The 14372-nt window shown below is 43.0% G+C and overlaps 1 protein-coding gene across 6 annotated transcripts in view; it reads right to left on the reverse strand.

Moving 5' to 3' along the window:
* celsr1 (cadherin EGF LAG seven-pass G-type receptor 1) overlaps positions 1 to 14372 on the reverse strand; it is a 154310-nt gene that overhangs the window by 68132 nt on the left and 71806 nt on the right. For all 6 annotated transcript variants that reach the window (XM_023952120.1, XM_023952121.1, XM_023952117.1 and 3 more), the window contains 3 exons: positions 4802 to 4959; positions 3626 to 3789; positions 1060 to 1185 (listed from right to left, as the gene is read on the reverse strand). In XM_023952120.1, the coding sequence (XP_023807888.1) occupies positions 1060 to 1185; positions 3626 to 3789; positions 4802 to 4959 (448 nt within the window). The remainder of the gene's footprint in view (positions 1 to 1059; positions 1186 to 3625; positions 3790 to 4801; positions 4960 to 14372) is intronic.

Here is a 14372-nt window from a genome sequence, read left to right on the forward strand (position 1 = left end):
TTAAACAACTACTGACTGCAAAAAGTAAAAGGAGAATAAAAAAGAACAATTAAGCAAAGTTGAGCGAAATGTTGTCGATGGGTAATTTAGAGACGACTGAATCAATAAAAAGTTTATACTGGAAATAAAAGATTAACTTAAATCTATGTTGTATTAAGTTTTAGGCCTGAATCTACCTGATATAATAAAAACAGATTTATATTCAGCCTTTTACTCAATTTCTTTGATGGAATCAGATCTGATATGGGATCTGAATGAATCAGAGGACAACAGAAGCCTGGTGTCTTCAAGCGTGTTTTCATCCCACTCTCAGGCTGTATCAATTGGTCATGTAAATACCCAAACCAGATCTCCTGTTTCACGTGAAGCATACGTTTGTGAAGCCTTAAACCCGGTCTGCCACCAACGCTTTTCCAGCTCACTGGGATTCTTGCCAAGATCAGAAACCAGACACTGGGCCTGGCTCTTTCTGGGCCGACTACCTCACAGGTGAGAAGGGAATAAATGGGGCTGTTCACATCTTTGTTAGGAAGCTCTGCCCTGAAGGGAGACATCAATATTCTGACACAGCATAGAAAACATGAAAGAAGCACAAACACGGAGCAAGTCCAGATGTTTTTACGTTCTCATGGCTAACATCCAGCCAGATGAATCACTAGTCAGTGTTTGTGTAAATCCTTAGACTCCCTATGTACACTAATGAACTGTTTGATTGCTTACTGGGGATTTCTTTCTTGTTCTTTTCATCCCTAAAGACTGGATTTAGATGGATGAGTCTGAGTTGTTCCTTTGAACTCCAAAGCTTAGGTCATGTTCTGCATCTGCAGCATTAGTCACAGCGAGTCAAAGGAGCTCCTCCTCGTCACATTTGATCCTGGATGTGTTCGTGACACACATGCAGGAGGTAAACAAACATGCCTGTGCAGAAGCTCAGACACGCTGTGTGAATGTGGATGCACGTGCAAAAACATCCACTTTCTCTACTTTGTGACGTGTTGTAGCCTGCACCATCCACTTCCTCTTGCCAAAAAAAGAGACAAAATAAAACACATTTCTTACCTTGCTCGCAGTTTTTGCCCCCATACCCAGTGGGGCATTCACAGCTGTGGGTGTTCCACTTGCTGACGCACACTCCTCCGTTTACACACACATTGCTGCTGCAAAAGTCTTCCTTTGCCGGACAACCTGAAAGTTTCCAAACAAATGTGTGGGTTTGTAGAGTTTAAAAAGTTAACTTTAAAGTATCTGTGGCAGTTTCAGGAAAAAACTGAGAGTAGGAACCAGAAAGAAATCCCTTCAAAAGAGAACTTTACAGATGTTCACTTTACAGTTTACTGTAAACCGTTGCAAGCACCAAAGGTGTGGACTTGAGTCATGATATTGAAATAAAGAAATGCAGGCGGGGTCCAAAATTAACATTCGCTAGGCGCCAAATACGACCAAATTTACTGTTGGAGGAGTCAAAACTGGAGCAACATTTGGCCTATGAAGGTTTGCACTTAATCAGACTAGTCTTTAGACCAGTCTAGTTAGTCAGACTAGTCTTGGTAATTTTTGGTGGATTTGATCTAAGCTTCTCTGCTGTTGTCATAAACAGTCAGCGCTTCAGATGCAACAAACACAATTGTTTGTCTTTTTTGTTCAGTTTTGTGTGACACTGATGCACACACACACAGAAGAAAATGTCCTTTAGTTTCCATTCATTTTCATCCATGAAGCCAACAGAAATGACTGGAATTCATTCATAATTGGTGTCAGGGTTCAGAGCAAGAAAAAACAGCAAAATGTGGCAGATTTGACCAGAACCAGCCCTCAGAAAGAAAACACAAACAGATGTGTTAAGTGTGCACTAACTACACAACATATCTTAATTATGAATTCCTGAGGGCCTCTGGCCCGGGCCTCTTAGTTGTTCCTGAGGTGATGACCAAAAACCACGGTGAGGCCTCGCTGTGGAACGGCCTGCCGGAGAACCTCAGGGCCGCAGAGTTTTTAAGAAGAGGCTCAAGACCTGCCTTTGAAATTTAGCTTTTACATGACTTTAGTAATGGCTTCATTCTTTGAGTCTGTATCAATTTATTAATTTATTTTCTCTTCTTAATGCATTATTATTATTATATTTTATTATTATTGTTATTATTATTAATATAATACTTTTTTGTTATTGTTGCTATATTCATGCCATTGAAGGTAATGTTTTATTCATTCATTCAATCATTTATTTTCAAATCCGTTTTTGTCCCTTTCGGGGTCACGGGGCTGCTGGAGCCTATCCCAGCCACTTGCAGGCGAAGGCGGGGATATCCTGGACAGGTCGCCAGTCTGTCTCAGGGCATTTTAATCATTTCATTTATTTTATTTTTGAATTACTATTATTGTTATATCTTATGTTTTAACTATTTTATTATTATTTACACACTGATGTTCCAGTGTTTCCTCTCAGGGATCCATTGTTCTGGGACATTACTGGCTCCGCCTGTAGGGGGTGCTGTTGCTGCGGTGCTCGTTCTCATTGGGCCGGCTGGGGTCCCGCTCTGTGGTCTAATAGCTGTAGAGGGGGCTCTGAGCTGCTGTGCTGGGTGGGCGCTGTGGCGATGACCCCCGTGGTCGGGCCTTAGAGTAAATGGATCCCCGCTGTACCGGTTCCTCACAGCAGAACCGAGCCAGACTTTCTTTTAGCTGCAGTTCTCACATTTCTGTTGAGGGTTGTATTGGGGGAACTGGGTGGGAGGGGGGCCATCTGTGTGAGTGTCCTGTGTTTTCTGTTTTAAATAATTTTCCTATTCATGCCTATTTTATCTGCTTTTATGTAAAGCGCTTAGTGTTGTCAATTGGAATGAAAGGCGCTAAACAAATTTATAAAGTTTGAGGTTAAACAAAACATTTTCAATTAAGGAAAAATCATTCATTCATTTTCTATTCCGTTTAGTCCCTTTTTGGGTCACGGGGCTGCCGGAGCCTATCCCGGCCCACTTGTGGCCGGGATAGGCAGGGGACGCCCTGGACAGGTCGCCAGTCAGGAAAAAAAAGAAAATAATTAGATTACAATGAATTTAACTGTGAAATAATTTAGAAAAAGTGGAAATTTTACAATGGAGGAAGATTTTTTTTGTAGAAAAAAACGTTTTTGTTTTTTTAAAGTTAGTTTTACGAGATCTGAGTCTAATTTTAAAAAGTTTAAGTTTTGGGGTTTAGGAGAACTCTTTAAGAACAAAGTTAGATATTTAAGAAAAAAATTGTCAAAAAAATTAATATCAGAAGAAGCTAAATTTAAAATTCAATTCAGAAGATCAATTTTCAGAAAAATAAACGGTTTGGTTTGGGCTAAATCAATATTCTGACTCCACACAATTAAAGGAAAACATTGAGGATAAAGTCAAAATACAAAAGCAAATTCTGGGATTTGAAGTAAACCTTCATTATTAATTTAAAATTTAAAAGAAAAACAAAGAAAATCAAAACATTTTTGTACCTTTTTTATCCTCCCTTTTACACTTTTTGTGTAGATTAGCTAATATCCAAGCAAAACCATTGAGAAACTGATGGTGACCTTTAAAAATGACCTTCACCTGCTCAAACACAGGAAGTCCCATAAAGCAGCATTTGTCAGGGCTTCAGAGCTCACCAGGCGTGGTGCCGTTGTTTGCAATGAAGCCGGCCATGTCCACGGTCCTGCTGTCGATCTTCAGGTCTCTCATGCAGCCCACAAAGTTTCTGTTCCTCACAGGGAAGTCCTCTGGCAGGTTGGGAACTCCACCCAGAAGCAGCGGACCGGTCAAGTCCAAAGATCTGTACAAGTCAACGAGTCAGGCTCACATGACCAAGAACCTTTGTAAAAAAACTGGAATTCTGGGATCACAACAGATGTTTGGAACCAGAAGTTTTTCATAAACTGCATCTCTTAGGAGGATAACTTGGGTAAATCCCAGAATAATCAGCATTTTTGACAAAAAAAGAATGCTTTATTGATTTAACAAGTGCCTGCATCCTCATCAGTAAGGCACATTAAACACAGCGTAGGAAGCTGCTTATGCGCAGAAACACCAAACACTGAGTTACCTAAAGAGCTTTAATGTGACGCAATTCCAGGAAGAAAAGCAGAGGAAAGCTTCATGAAGGGACAAACACTGTTTAGCTGGAGGCAGGAAGAACTAAATCAACGTTTAGAATCCCTTCAATGGAAAAAAAAGAAGGAAACGTTTCAACATAAAATAGGGACAACCTGTGAAAGTTCAGCCATGCGGTCGCTGACATTCAGGTCACCCGCGGTGCCTTCAGGCGTTTGAAACTCTGAAGAACTAAATTACACGGCTGGTTAACGAACATCTGCAGGTCCCGCTGCGACAAATTTGAGGCGTCCTCTCAGTGCCTTCAGCATCTGCGACCTGTGCAACAAGATCATGGAGGAATGCGGCGCTGTGGCCTTGGTCTTTGAAGCCTGCCTCTGACCCCGCCCTCTGCATACTTAATGTGCCCCAGCATGCCGACTTCCACAGGCTCATCACAAACTCTCACTCAATAAAAAGCAGAACTGATTAGCGAGCAGTAAACACAGAGATCCGTCTAAAGCCAGCGCTGAGAGGAGCTCTGGCGGGTCTAAGACCATGTCTGACAGCAAGAGAGGCCAGAAAAATGAGCAGATTAGGAGATAAGCCAGCGACAGTTGCCGGTTCTGTGAGCTCTAGTAATGAAGACAACTTGACGTTGCCCCTCTCCCCCTCCCCCGAGATATGATTTATTAACCCATCAGTCGGACTGGTTTGTCTGACTTCAGGCAAATTAAAAAAAGAAAAGTTCGTACTTCTTCTGTCCCGTCTGCGTGCCCTGTGCCGCGCACGAGTAGTTGCCAATCTGCTTCCTGAATCGAATGGCCACAGCGATGTCACAGTCGTCCACGGCAACCACTGCCACCTTCTCTGCAGAGGGTCCATGAGGGGTGCCCAGACGGCCGATGTTTGGCTGAAAAATCAAACAGAACAAAAAATCAAAGGTTTGACTTGAGCTAAAGAACATAAACACTAAACCCTCGTATCTCAGAAATGTTCTCCATCGGCAGCTATTCCAAGACTGAACTAGAAACTCGGGTCCTTAGGACCCAAAGGGAAAGCCCAGACACTTTTGGAGGGAATCCTTTTTTGACCTCAGGATCAGTATCAGTACCAGAACTGGTACCAGTCCCAGTTCACTGAACCCTTCAACACTGGCAATGTGGCCGGCGACACCTCAAGAACACCCTCCTCGACATCCTGGAGCTCCTTTAACTGTTTTCATGTCGGCTTTGCACTCATGTGCAACACATCACTACTGTAAAGTGTTGCACATTGGAGCTTTTCTTCATCACAGAATCCGCTGATTGTGTAAACATGTCACTACTGTAAAGGTTATCAGTACAAAGCTGCTTCTTTCTGCTTCACAACATGCAAGGATTCTGTTAATAGTGTAAACGCTTAGAGTTACAGTAACGACTCAGTAAGTACAGACTCTCATCATTGTTAATCTGACATCTTCCTTACACTAACCTGCCTTAGGCAGAGAACAAAAGTCCAACACTAAAGAAACAGAACAGTTGACATGACTAAGATTTAGAGATGCTCACAAGTCCTGTTATTGCAAGTCCAAGTCAAGTATTAAGTCTTTTAAACTTTTAAGTTGAAACAAATGTTTTACTATCACAAATTGTTATTAAACTACTTTTAAACAACTTGTGACACAAAAATAATTATTTTTTTCTGCTTTCACGATGCAAATGTGAAGGAAGTTTTTTGTCTTTTCAAACTCGCATTGACATCCTGTAGACAAAAAATAAGCATAAACAAATCCCAAATCCCAGGTCCCAAGTCATCAAGTCTGTGTCCCAAGTCCAAGTCCTCACCTCTGCTGAGCTCTCACAGGACTTCACCTGAACAACTAAAACAAATCTTTTGTTCCAGATCGAGTCCGCTTCATTCAAGTCCTGAACCTTGAACTGTCAGAACTTTAGTCTGTTTTCAGACCATTCTGTTTTGGACCAAAGCTGGTAAACAAAAACCATGTGACAAAGATCTCTTCACTCATTGGCCAGGAACTATGAGGGCGGGTCAAAACAACAAGAGAAGGCGGACGTGCTGTTTCACAATCCTTATGGGGACAGTTAACTTATTAGAACTTTAAATTTGAGTCATATTAGTTTAATTAATTGTTTATATAATTAACGTTATTTCAGTTTTGAACGTCTGGAACAAAACTTTTTACCCGTTACTTTGGATCAGCGGTTCGTGCTGCAAGGCGGTTACTGACAAGAAGACGTGGCGTGTTTGCTTAGACTCAGAGGATGCTAGCAACTGCAGGGATGAGGAGACGTCTGGTATGAAGGTACACCGATACGTGTTTATGACATATAGATTGTTGGGAAAACAGTGAGAAGCAATGTGGATCACGTTAAAAGTTGTTTTACTGAGTCTGAATTCACCCGAAGAGAAGAGCACCTGGTGGATAAGACTGAGGTCTAGCTGGCAGAGCTCTTGTGAGCCTGAACTGTAGTGTAACCCTTGTGCTATCCTAGGCACTTTAACATTGGGAGTTGGGTCATCTAGACCCACTAGACCAGGGGTGCTCACACTTTTATGGCGTGCGAGCTACTTTTGAATCGACAATGTCTTGAAGATCTACCTATAAATATATATGTATATAAAACGCCCCTCTCACCCTCCGCGGGTGGTTTCTCCTCCAAGCTGGGGTCCTCTACCAGAGGCCTGGGAGCTTGAGGGTCCTGCAGTATCTTAGCTGTTCCTGTTCTTTTCTGGACTGAGAGGTCTGAGGTCTTTCCAGGTATCTGTTGTAGCCACTCCTCCAGCTTGGGGGTTACTGCCCCGAGTGCTCCAATTACCACAGGCACCACTGTCACCTTCACTTTCCATGCTTTCTCCAGTTCTTCTCTGAGTCCCTGGTATTTCTCCAGTTTCTCATGTTCCTTCTTCCTGATGTTCCCATTGCTTGGCACTGCCACATCAACCACAACGGCTTTCCTCTGTTCTTTATCCACCACTACAATGTCTGGTTGGTTCCCCATTACCATCCTATCAGTCTGGATCTGGAAGTCCCACAGGATCTTTGCCCTCTCATTCTCTACCACCTTCGGAGGTGTTTCCCATTTTGACCTTAGGGTTTCCAGTTCATATTCTGCACACATGTTCCTGTATATTATTCCAGCCACTTGATTGTGGCGCTCCATGTATGCTTTCCCTGCCAGCATCTTACACCCTGCAGTTATGTGCTGGATTGTTTCAGGCGCCTCTTTGCACAGCCTACACCTTGGGTGTTGTTTGGTGTGGTAGATCTACACCTTGGGTCTTGTCTGGTGTGGTAGATCTACACCTTGGGTCTTGTCTGGTGTGGTAGATCTACACCTCGAATGACATCCCAATGTCAGTACTGTAGATCCTGGTGGTGTGGATCAGGGAGTCAATGTCACGCTCGCTCTTAGCATATAGCTTGATGACATCCATGTAGAGGAGGTGGCTGATGTTGGCCCCATTTCTGAGTCGGTATCCATACCCAGTCTTGTTGATTATTTGGCTGAGGGGGTTCAGACCTATGTGGAACAGCTGTGGGGACACCTTGGTATATCCCACATTTGATGGCCACTTGTGCAAGTGGCTTCCCATTGGCTTCAAGGGTGGTTTTCCACAGCTTCATTGAGTTTTCTATGAAGGCTCTTAGAGTCCTGTTGATGTTGTACAGCTCCAAGCATTCAGTGATCCATCTGTGTGGTATTGAGTCATAGGCCTTCTTGTAATCAATCCAGGCTATGCACAGGCTGGTGTGTCGTGACCTGCAGTCTTGAGCAACTGTTCTGTCGACCAGGAGTTGGTGTTTGGCTCCTCTGGAGTCTCTATCAATGCCCTTCTGTGTGTTACTCATGAATTGATCCATGTGCCTGTTTATCTTGGTTGCAATGATGCCTGACATGAGCTTCCATGTTGTGGACAGACAGGTTATTGGCCGGTAGTTGGATGGGACTGCACCCTTTGAGGGATCCTTCTGAATTAGGATCGTTCACCCTTCCGTCAGCCATTCGGGGTGAGTCCCATCTCTTAGCAGCTGGTTCATTTGTGCTGCCAGGCGCTCGTGGAGTGCGGTAAGCTTCTTTAGCCAGTAGGCATGTATCATGTCAGGACCTGGGGCCTCATTTATAAAGGTTGCTTACGCACAAAAGAAGGCGTACGCCACTCTCTACGCAATAATTGAGATTTATAAAAAGCAAACTTGACGGGAAAATGTGCGGTCCTTCACGCAAGCTCTGACCCAGGCGTATGCACAAAAACGGGTGAAAAGTTACGTTTTTTTCATTTCCTCTCGGTGTTTGCCATGGTTTCGCAATCAATGAATATTCATTTGTGGGCGTTCCACGGACTATTTATGGGCAACCATGGGCGTGTCATGAAGCAGCAAAAGCTGCGCTGCATTTAGAATTGGTTGTGATTTATTAAGGGAAAGATGCGTAAGATGTGCGTGCGCACGGTTTTATAAATCCGAATATTTCTGTGCGTACGCACGTCCTATGTTTCATCCGTACGCCACTTCTGACGCAAATCCTACGCAAAGTTTTATAAATGAGGCCCCTGGTGCTGTCCAGTTCTTCATACCTGAGACTCTTTCTTGGATGTCTGCCACTGTGATGGTTACTGGATTCTGTTCAGGGAAGTTGCTATGTTCTTTTCTCAGAGAGACCAGCCACTGGGCATTGCTGTTATGTGCTGTCTCTTTCTCCCATATGCTTTTCCAGTATTGTTCAGTTTCCAGCCTTGGTGGGTCTGCTTGGCTGTTTTGACCCTGCCACTGAGCGTACACTTTTGCAGGTTGAGTTGCAAAGAGCCTGTTTATTCGTCTGGCTTCATTGTCTCTTGTGTACCTCTTTAGGCGGCTGCTCAAGGCTAGGAGCCTTTGTTTGACAGTTTCCAGTGCTTCAGGTATGGGCATCTGGCTGTATCTCTTAGGTACTTGCTTTCTCATTGTACCTCTTTGAGCCTCTGTCAGCTTATTCACATCCTTCAGAGTTGCCATGATTTTGGCCTCTAACCGTTGCTTCCATGGTGGGTACTGTTTTCTTCCATGGTTGCTCTTATAGCCAAGCATCTCAAGGATCACTGCTGCTGAAGTGTAAACCAGTTCATCGGTTTCTGTGATGGTTGTGGTAAGAATTGCCCTCAATGCTTCATTCACAGTTTCCAGTAGACTTTCAGGCAGTACATCACTTAACCGTTGTAGCTGGTGTCGGGGTTGCCTAGTGTTCATTCTAGACATGATCTTGTCTTTCATGTCAGTTGCTGCCTCGCTCAGCGTAATTGTGGTTGTTGGTGCTGTGTACCCAATCTCAGAGTGGGAGTGTGGCATAACCTCCTCTCTGACCTGTTGTTCTGGCTCTCCCGTGGCATTGTATTGTATCGCTTCAATCTCAAGTTGTGATAGGAGTTGCCGTTTGTGAATGTTAGAGCACTGGGCTACCAGTTGTTTGGCAGTTAGCCTTGATTGTGGGTTTCGAAGCATCCATTCATTCCACATTCTCTGCATGTATCCCCTCTGGGTGGGATTACTTGAGTAGTAGCATTCTAACAGAACCTTGTTCTCACATCTAGTCCATTTCCGTCTTGTTCCAGTAGCCCACTTTCCATCAGGGTGCCCTGGTCCCTCAGCACCTGACGCAGACCTTGTTTGGCCAGGCAACGTCTGAGCCGGCATGACATGCGGTTCATTGTCTCTCATGTTGTGAGGTAGGCATAAGCGTTAAGGGGCTTGCCCAAGGACCCTCACTGGGTGATGTTTATTGCCCGTCATTGTTATAGTAATTGCCCCATTTCCATTTTTCCATTACCATTAATTGTTCGTTCCGCCCTGGGAATCGAACCCGGGTTTCCTGCATGACAGTCCTGCACCTTACCAACCGAGCTACTTGGCCGAGCCGGTCAACGTGAATGCACCTGTTTGGCGTGTTTTAAAGTAGGCCAGCGTGCACGGATGAGAAGCTCCTTGTCGGCTCTGGATGAGCGGAGCGTGGATAAACATATTCATATATTCATATATATGTATATATATATATATATATAAAGTACTATTAGTAAATGTTTGTTAGTTATGTTTATTAGTAACATTATTGTTTATGTACTGATGATTAAAAACTACACAGTGACATTACACAAAGATACTTTAGTATTAACAGATGAGGCGTTTTATTACAAAGACAGAAAGCAGAGACTACCGTATTTCATGCTCTGCTGTAGACCGTGCAATGGGGGGAGTATCATGGCTTTTCAAAGGCGCTGCTGGCTCCGTACGAAGCGTGTGCCTCCGACATAACAGCTTCCTTATGAGCTCGTATTTATCGATAGATAGATAGATAGATAGATAGATAGATAGATAGATAGATAGATAGATAGATAGATAGATAGATAGATAGATAGATAGATAGATAGATAGATAGATAGATAGATAGATAGATAGATAGATAGATAGACAACTTTATTTATCCATTTGGGAGGTTCCCCCATGGAAATTGACATCTCCATCGCATACAGCACTGCTTGACATACATGTAGGAAAAAGGAAAAAACAGCACAGTGACTAGAAAAATTAGAAAGATTAGAACAGTAAGAAACAATTTAAATATCTGCAAAACAGCATATATAAAAAAAGGTCATTCAGGCCCTTTCCGTTTCCTTTTCCGTCCCCCCCCCCCCCCCCCCCCCCCTAAGTGGAGGTTAAAGAGTTTGATGGCCCGGGGGACAAAGGAGTTCCTCAGTCTATTAGTGCTGCACCTTGGGAGGAGCAGCCTCTTACTGAAGGTTCTTCTCTGGCTACTGATGGTCGTGTGCAGAGGGTGGGTGGTATTGTTTTATTAGTGTCCTTCTCTTTGCTACAGTAGCCAGAGGGTCCAGCCTTGTGCCAACCACAGAGCCAGCCCGCCTGATCAGCTTCTCCAGCCTGGAGAAGTCTGTCTTTGAGGTGCTCCCCCCCCAGCACACCACAGCGTAGGTTAGTACACTGCAGAGCTGATAGCAGGAGGAGACACGAGGGGCGGCTTCAATAAACACTCCGATTGCGCGGAGCGGTCTTCTGCCGGGAACTTGACGTGACGCAGGGCAGAGAGCAACTCTCTTATGACAGAGAGTTCACGCTCAGTGTTTTTAAACACACGTCTGCAGCGACATATGCGTCAGAGGATGTCCGATTGGCCGTTCTGCATGTGAATCGAGTCCCATACTTCTCGGTGAGGATTTTGATTGGCTGGTGGATTTTAAAGAAGTACTTTTTCTTTTTCTTTTTTTTTATCTTCTCTGTCCCGAGATCTACCCTCTACCCTCATGTCCTTGACGATCGACCGGTCGATCGCGATCAACGTAATGAGCACCCCTGCACTAGACAGAGCTCTGAACCTTTTTTCTTCAATGATTTGTGATCTTCACTGGTGTCCATGGATTACATGAAATCTTTCCACCTTTATCCACCTTTGTCATGGTAGGGAGAACACCTCAATGTAAGGATGGGGTCATCTGGACCCCATAGGATAGCACAAGGGTTAAATCCCCAACTCCTCCAACTTCAGTATACTTTCTTACACACTACTGTCATGGTAAATGACTTCAACTAAACTTTATTTATAGTTCTTTACAATTTCCAGCCTGCTTTATTTCTTATTTCTTTCAATCAGCTCCGCCCACGCTGGTTAATTCTCCACAAACAACCTCTGGCTGATTTCAGGCGTCTTAGAGCAGCAGCGTACAATTGATCCAGGCTTAATTTGACAAAAATGCCTTTGTGCTCATAACTAATAACCACAATTTAGGCTAATTCCTTCATCAAGGTCTGCAACCAACAAACGTTGATCTGAGAAAATGTGGATCAGATTAGAACAAAGCAGGCCAGTTGGTGTAAAACAGCCTGAGAATGAAGTTCAGTAGAGTTTCAGCAACGGGAAATGCTTTGAATCAGAAAAATGTAAAGTGATAAAGAGTAATGCGCTTTTAAAACTCACTGAGTCTCTAGTTTATGTCAGCTTTTAATCAGATTCTTTGCCAGTGAAGTTAAGAAAAATCATGAAATGCAAGATTGACTGTATTTATATTTATGCCTTTTAGCATCATGGCCATGGGATGGCAGATAAAAACTAGCCTTTGGCTAATTCTGGCTTTTAACCACGTTTATCATGTGTTTTTTAAATTGCACTGTCCGCTTTAAAAAAAGAAAAAAGAAAAAAGAAAAATGAAACATGATGAAGAAAGCCGGTATGAGATACCGGGGGGGTCAAATGCAACTAAAGATACCACGAAGTGGGAACAACATGCACATGAATTCAAACCATGGGCAGTATAGTATGGCCCGCCCTCACTGCCCCCCCTTTCGACCCGCCACCGATGGCACACCCCTCACTCTCATCCTCTGCCACCCCGGTCAGAGCTAAAATGACAAATTTATTTAAAAAGCACAACACTTTTTGGTTTCATCTCCATAGCAACCATTTTAATTTTTGGGTTGCTTGTGTGTGTGGTGGTGGTGGGGGGGGGTTGAACAGGTCTATGTAATTTTTAGAAGAATCTGTAAAAGTAAGCTTGGATTTTCTTGGTAGCAGGTGTATTTGGTTGACCACGCCCACATTCCTAATGTGTTCATTTTCTCGCGGTGTGTGGTTTTGTTCAGCCTGACCCATTCATGTATTGAACTCCTCAATATTCTGGCAAAGAAAGTGCGAGCAACAGGGAAACGCTACATCTGCGAGCTCGCCACGCTAAGTTTAAATTTGTATCTGGTACTAAAGGCATTCTTTGTTTTTGTTGGAAATTTCAAGATGGCGGCCTCTTCCTGAGGTCAGAAGTCAACTTGGGTGGTGGTAAGCTGGTGGTATGTGGGTGAAATGTCAAAAGCTTTCTTTTCCCAAATTTGGGAACATATGAAAATTGCCAAATTTCACTCTTAGCCACAAAACAGTCATCAAGCCATTGTCCTGTTCCCATCCCATAATAATTATTAAAACCTCCTTTGGATACCCCCGACACGCAGGTTTTTGTTCCAAGAGTGGATGTAAGAAAGTTTTTTAAGCCCATCAGAGATTCTGGACTCAGCCAATGTTCTGGCGTTTTCCTTCCTGTTCCGCCATCTTTCCAGTCGGGTTCTTCTTGACAAAGGGGCGGGGCTTCCTCTTTGCTGTCCGCCGTCTTCACGATGGTAGATTACTTTCAGGAAGATTTGGTGTCTTTGTTGCACTAACTTTAGCTATATAGACAGACGGGAGAGTGAATGATATAGCGTCAGTGTCTCTCATCACTTTTGTTGTGAATTTGCACCAAATCGCATCACTTCCTGTCATGTGACACCTTCCAACAGCCAATCAGGTCAACTCTCCCAAACGTAGACAGCAGAGTTATGAAAGGACAGAAATGTGGTTTGTGCTGAAGGACAAACTAGAGTAATCTGACTCCACTCTGTAAGTGCATTACTGAGGCATGCTGGGAGTTAGCAGCGCTCCGGAGGGGGATCAAATTCTTCTTAAATCAGATTAAAGGATAAAAATAAAAAACAAAGGGAAGAATACGTAGCCTCAGAGCCTTCATGTTTTAAAGCTGGTCAGATTTCTGCTGACAGAAACAAAAATGTTCGTTTTAGTGAAGAGACTGAAACTCTACAATCATTTCAGTTTAGTGAAGTGAAAAAAAAAAATCTTAAAGGTTTTTTGTTTCAAAGAGCAAAAATAATCACAAAAACGAATTTAAAGACAGAAAAAGTCCATTAAAAAGTAAAAAGAAGAAACAGAAAAGAACATATATTAAAATAAAGATAAGAACAGGTTCATTCAGTCTGTCCGTAGAGGTTAGTGAACTCATCAGCTCATTCAAGAACTGTAAAAAAAGAAAACAAATATGAAAGTAAGAAGATGCTGTTGTTGGACTAAACAGAAACACAAATACAAAATAATTGGAAAACAAACAGAAATGAATGGATGAGACGGAGGCAGGAACCATCAAGCGAAGGATGTCTCTTTCTCTCTGCTAACGGACGCCATGCGGCCATAATCCAACTAATGACATAACGAACCATCGATGTCAAATATACTTTCATCTTGTTATTTCTATGTTGAAATTGGTTTGTGTTGTCATGGTAACTACTGCTGTATGAGCACTAACCAGTGGAGAAAAGTGGTATAAAGCTAAAAATGATATGTATCAAATATGTGTATTTTCATAACATTATTACATTTTAGATTCTATTTTATTATAGTTTATATCATATTTATTATTATTTTATTTTATTCATACTCCATATAGGGGTCTCAAACTTGTGTCCAGCGGGACATTTGCGGCCCCCCAGGACGATATTTTGCGGCCCGTCTTAATAAAACATCAGTT

The sequence above is a fragment of the Oryzias latipes genome, chromosome 23 (assembly GCF_002234675.1).
Source record: "Oryzias latipes chromosome 23, ASM223467v1".
In the NCBI taxonomy this organism is placed as follows: domain Eukaryota; kingdom Metazoa; phylum Chordata; class Actinopteri; order Beloniformes; family Adrianichthyidae; genus Oryzias; species Oryzias latipes.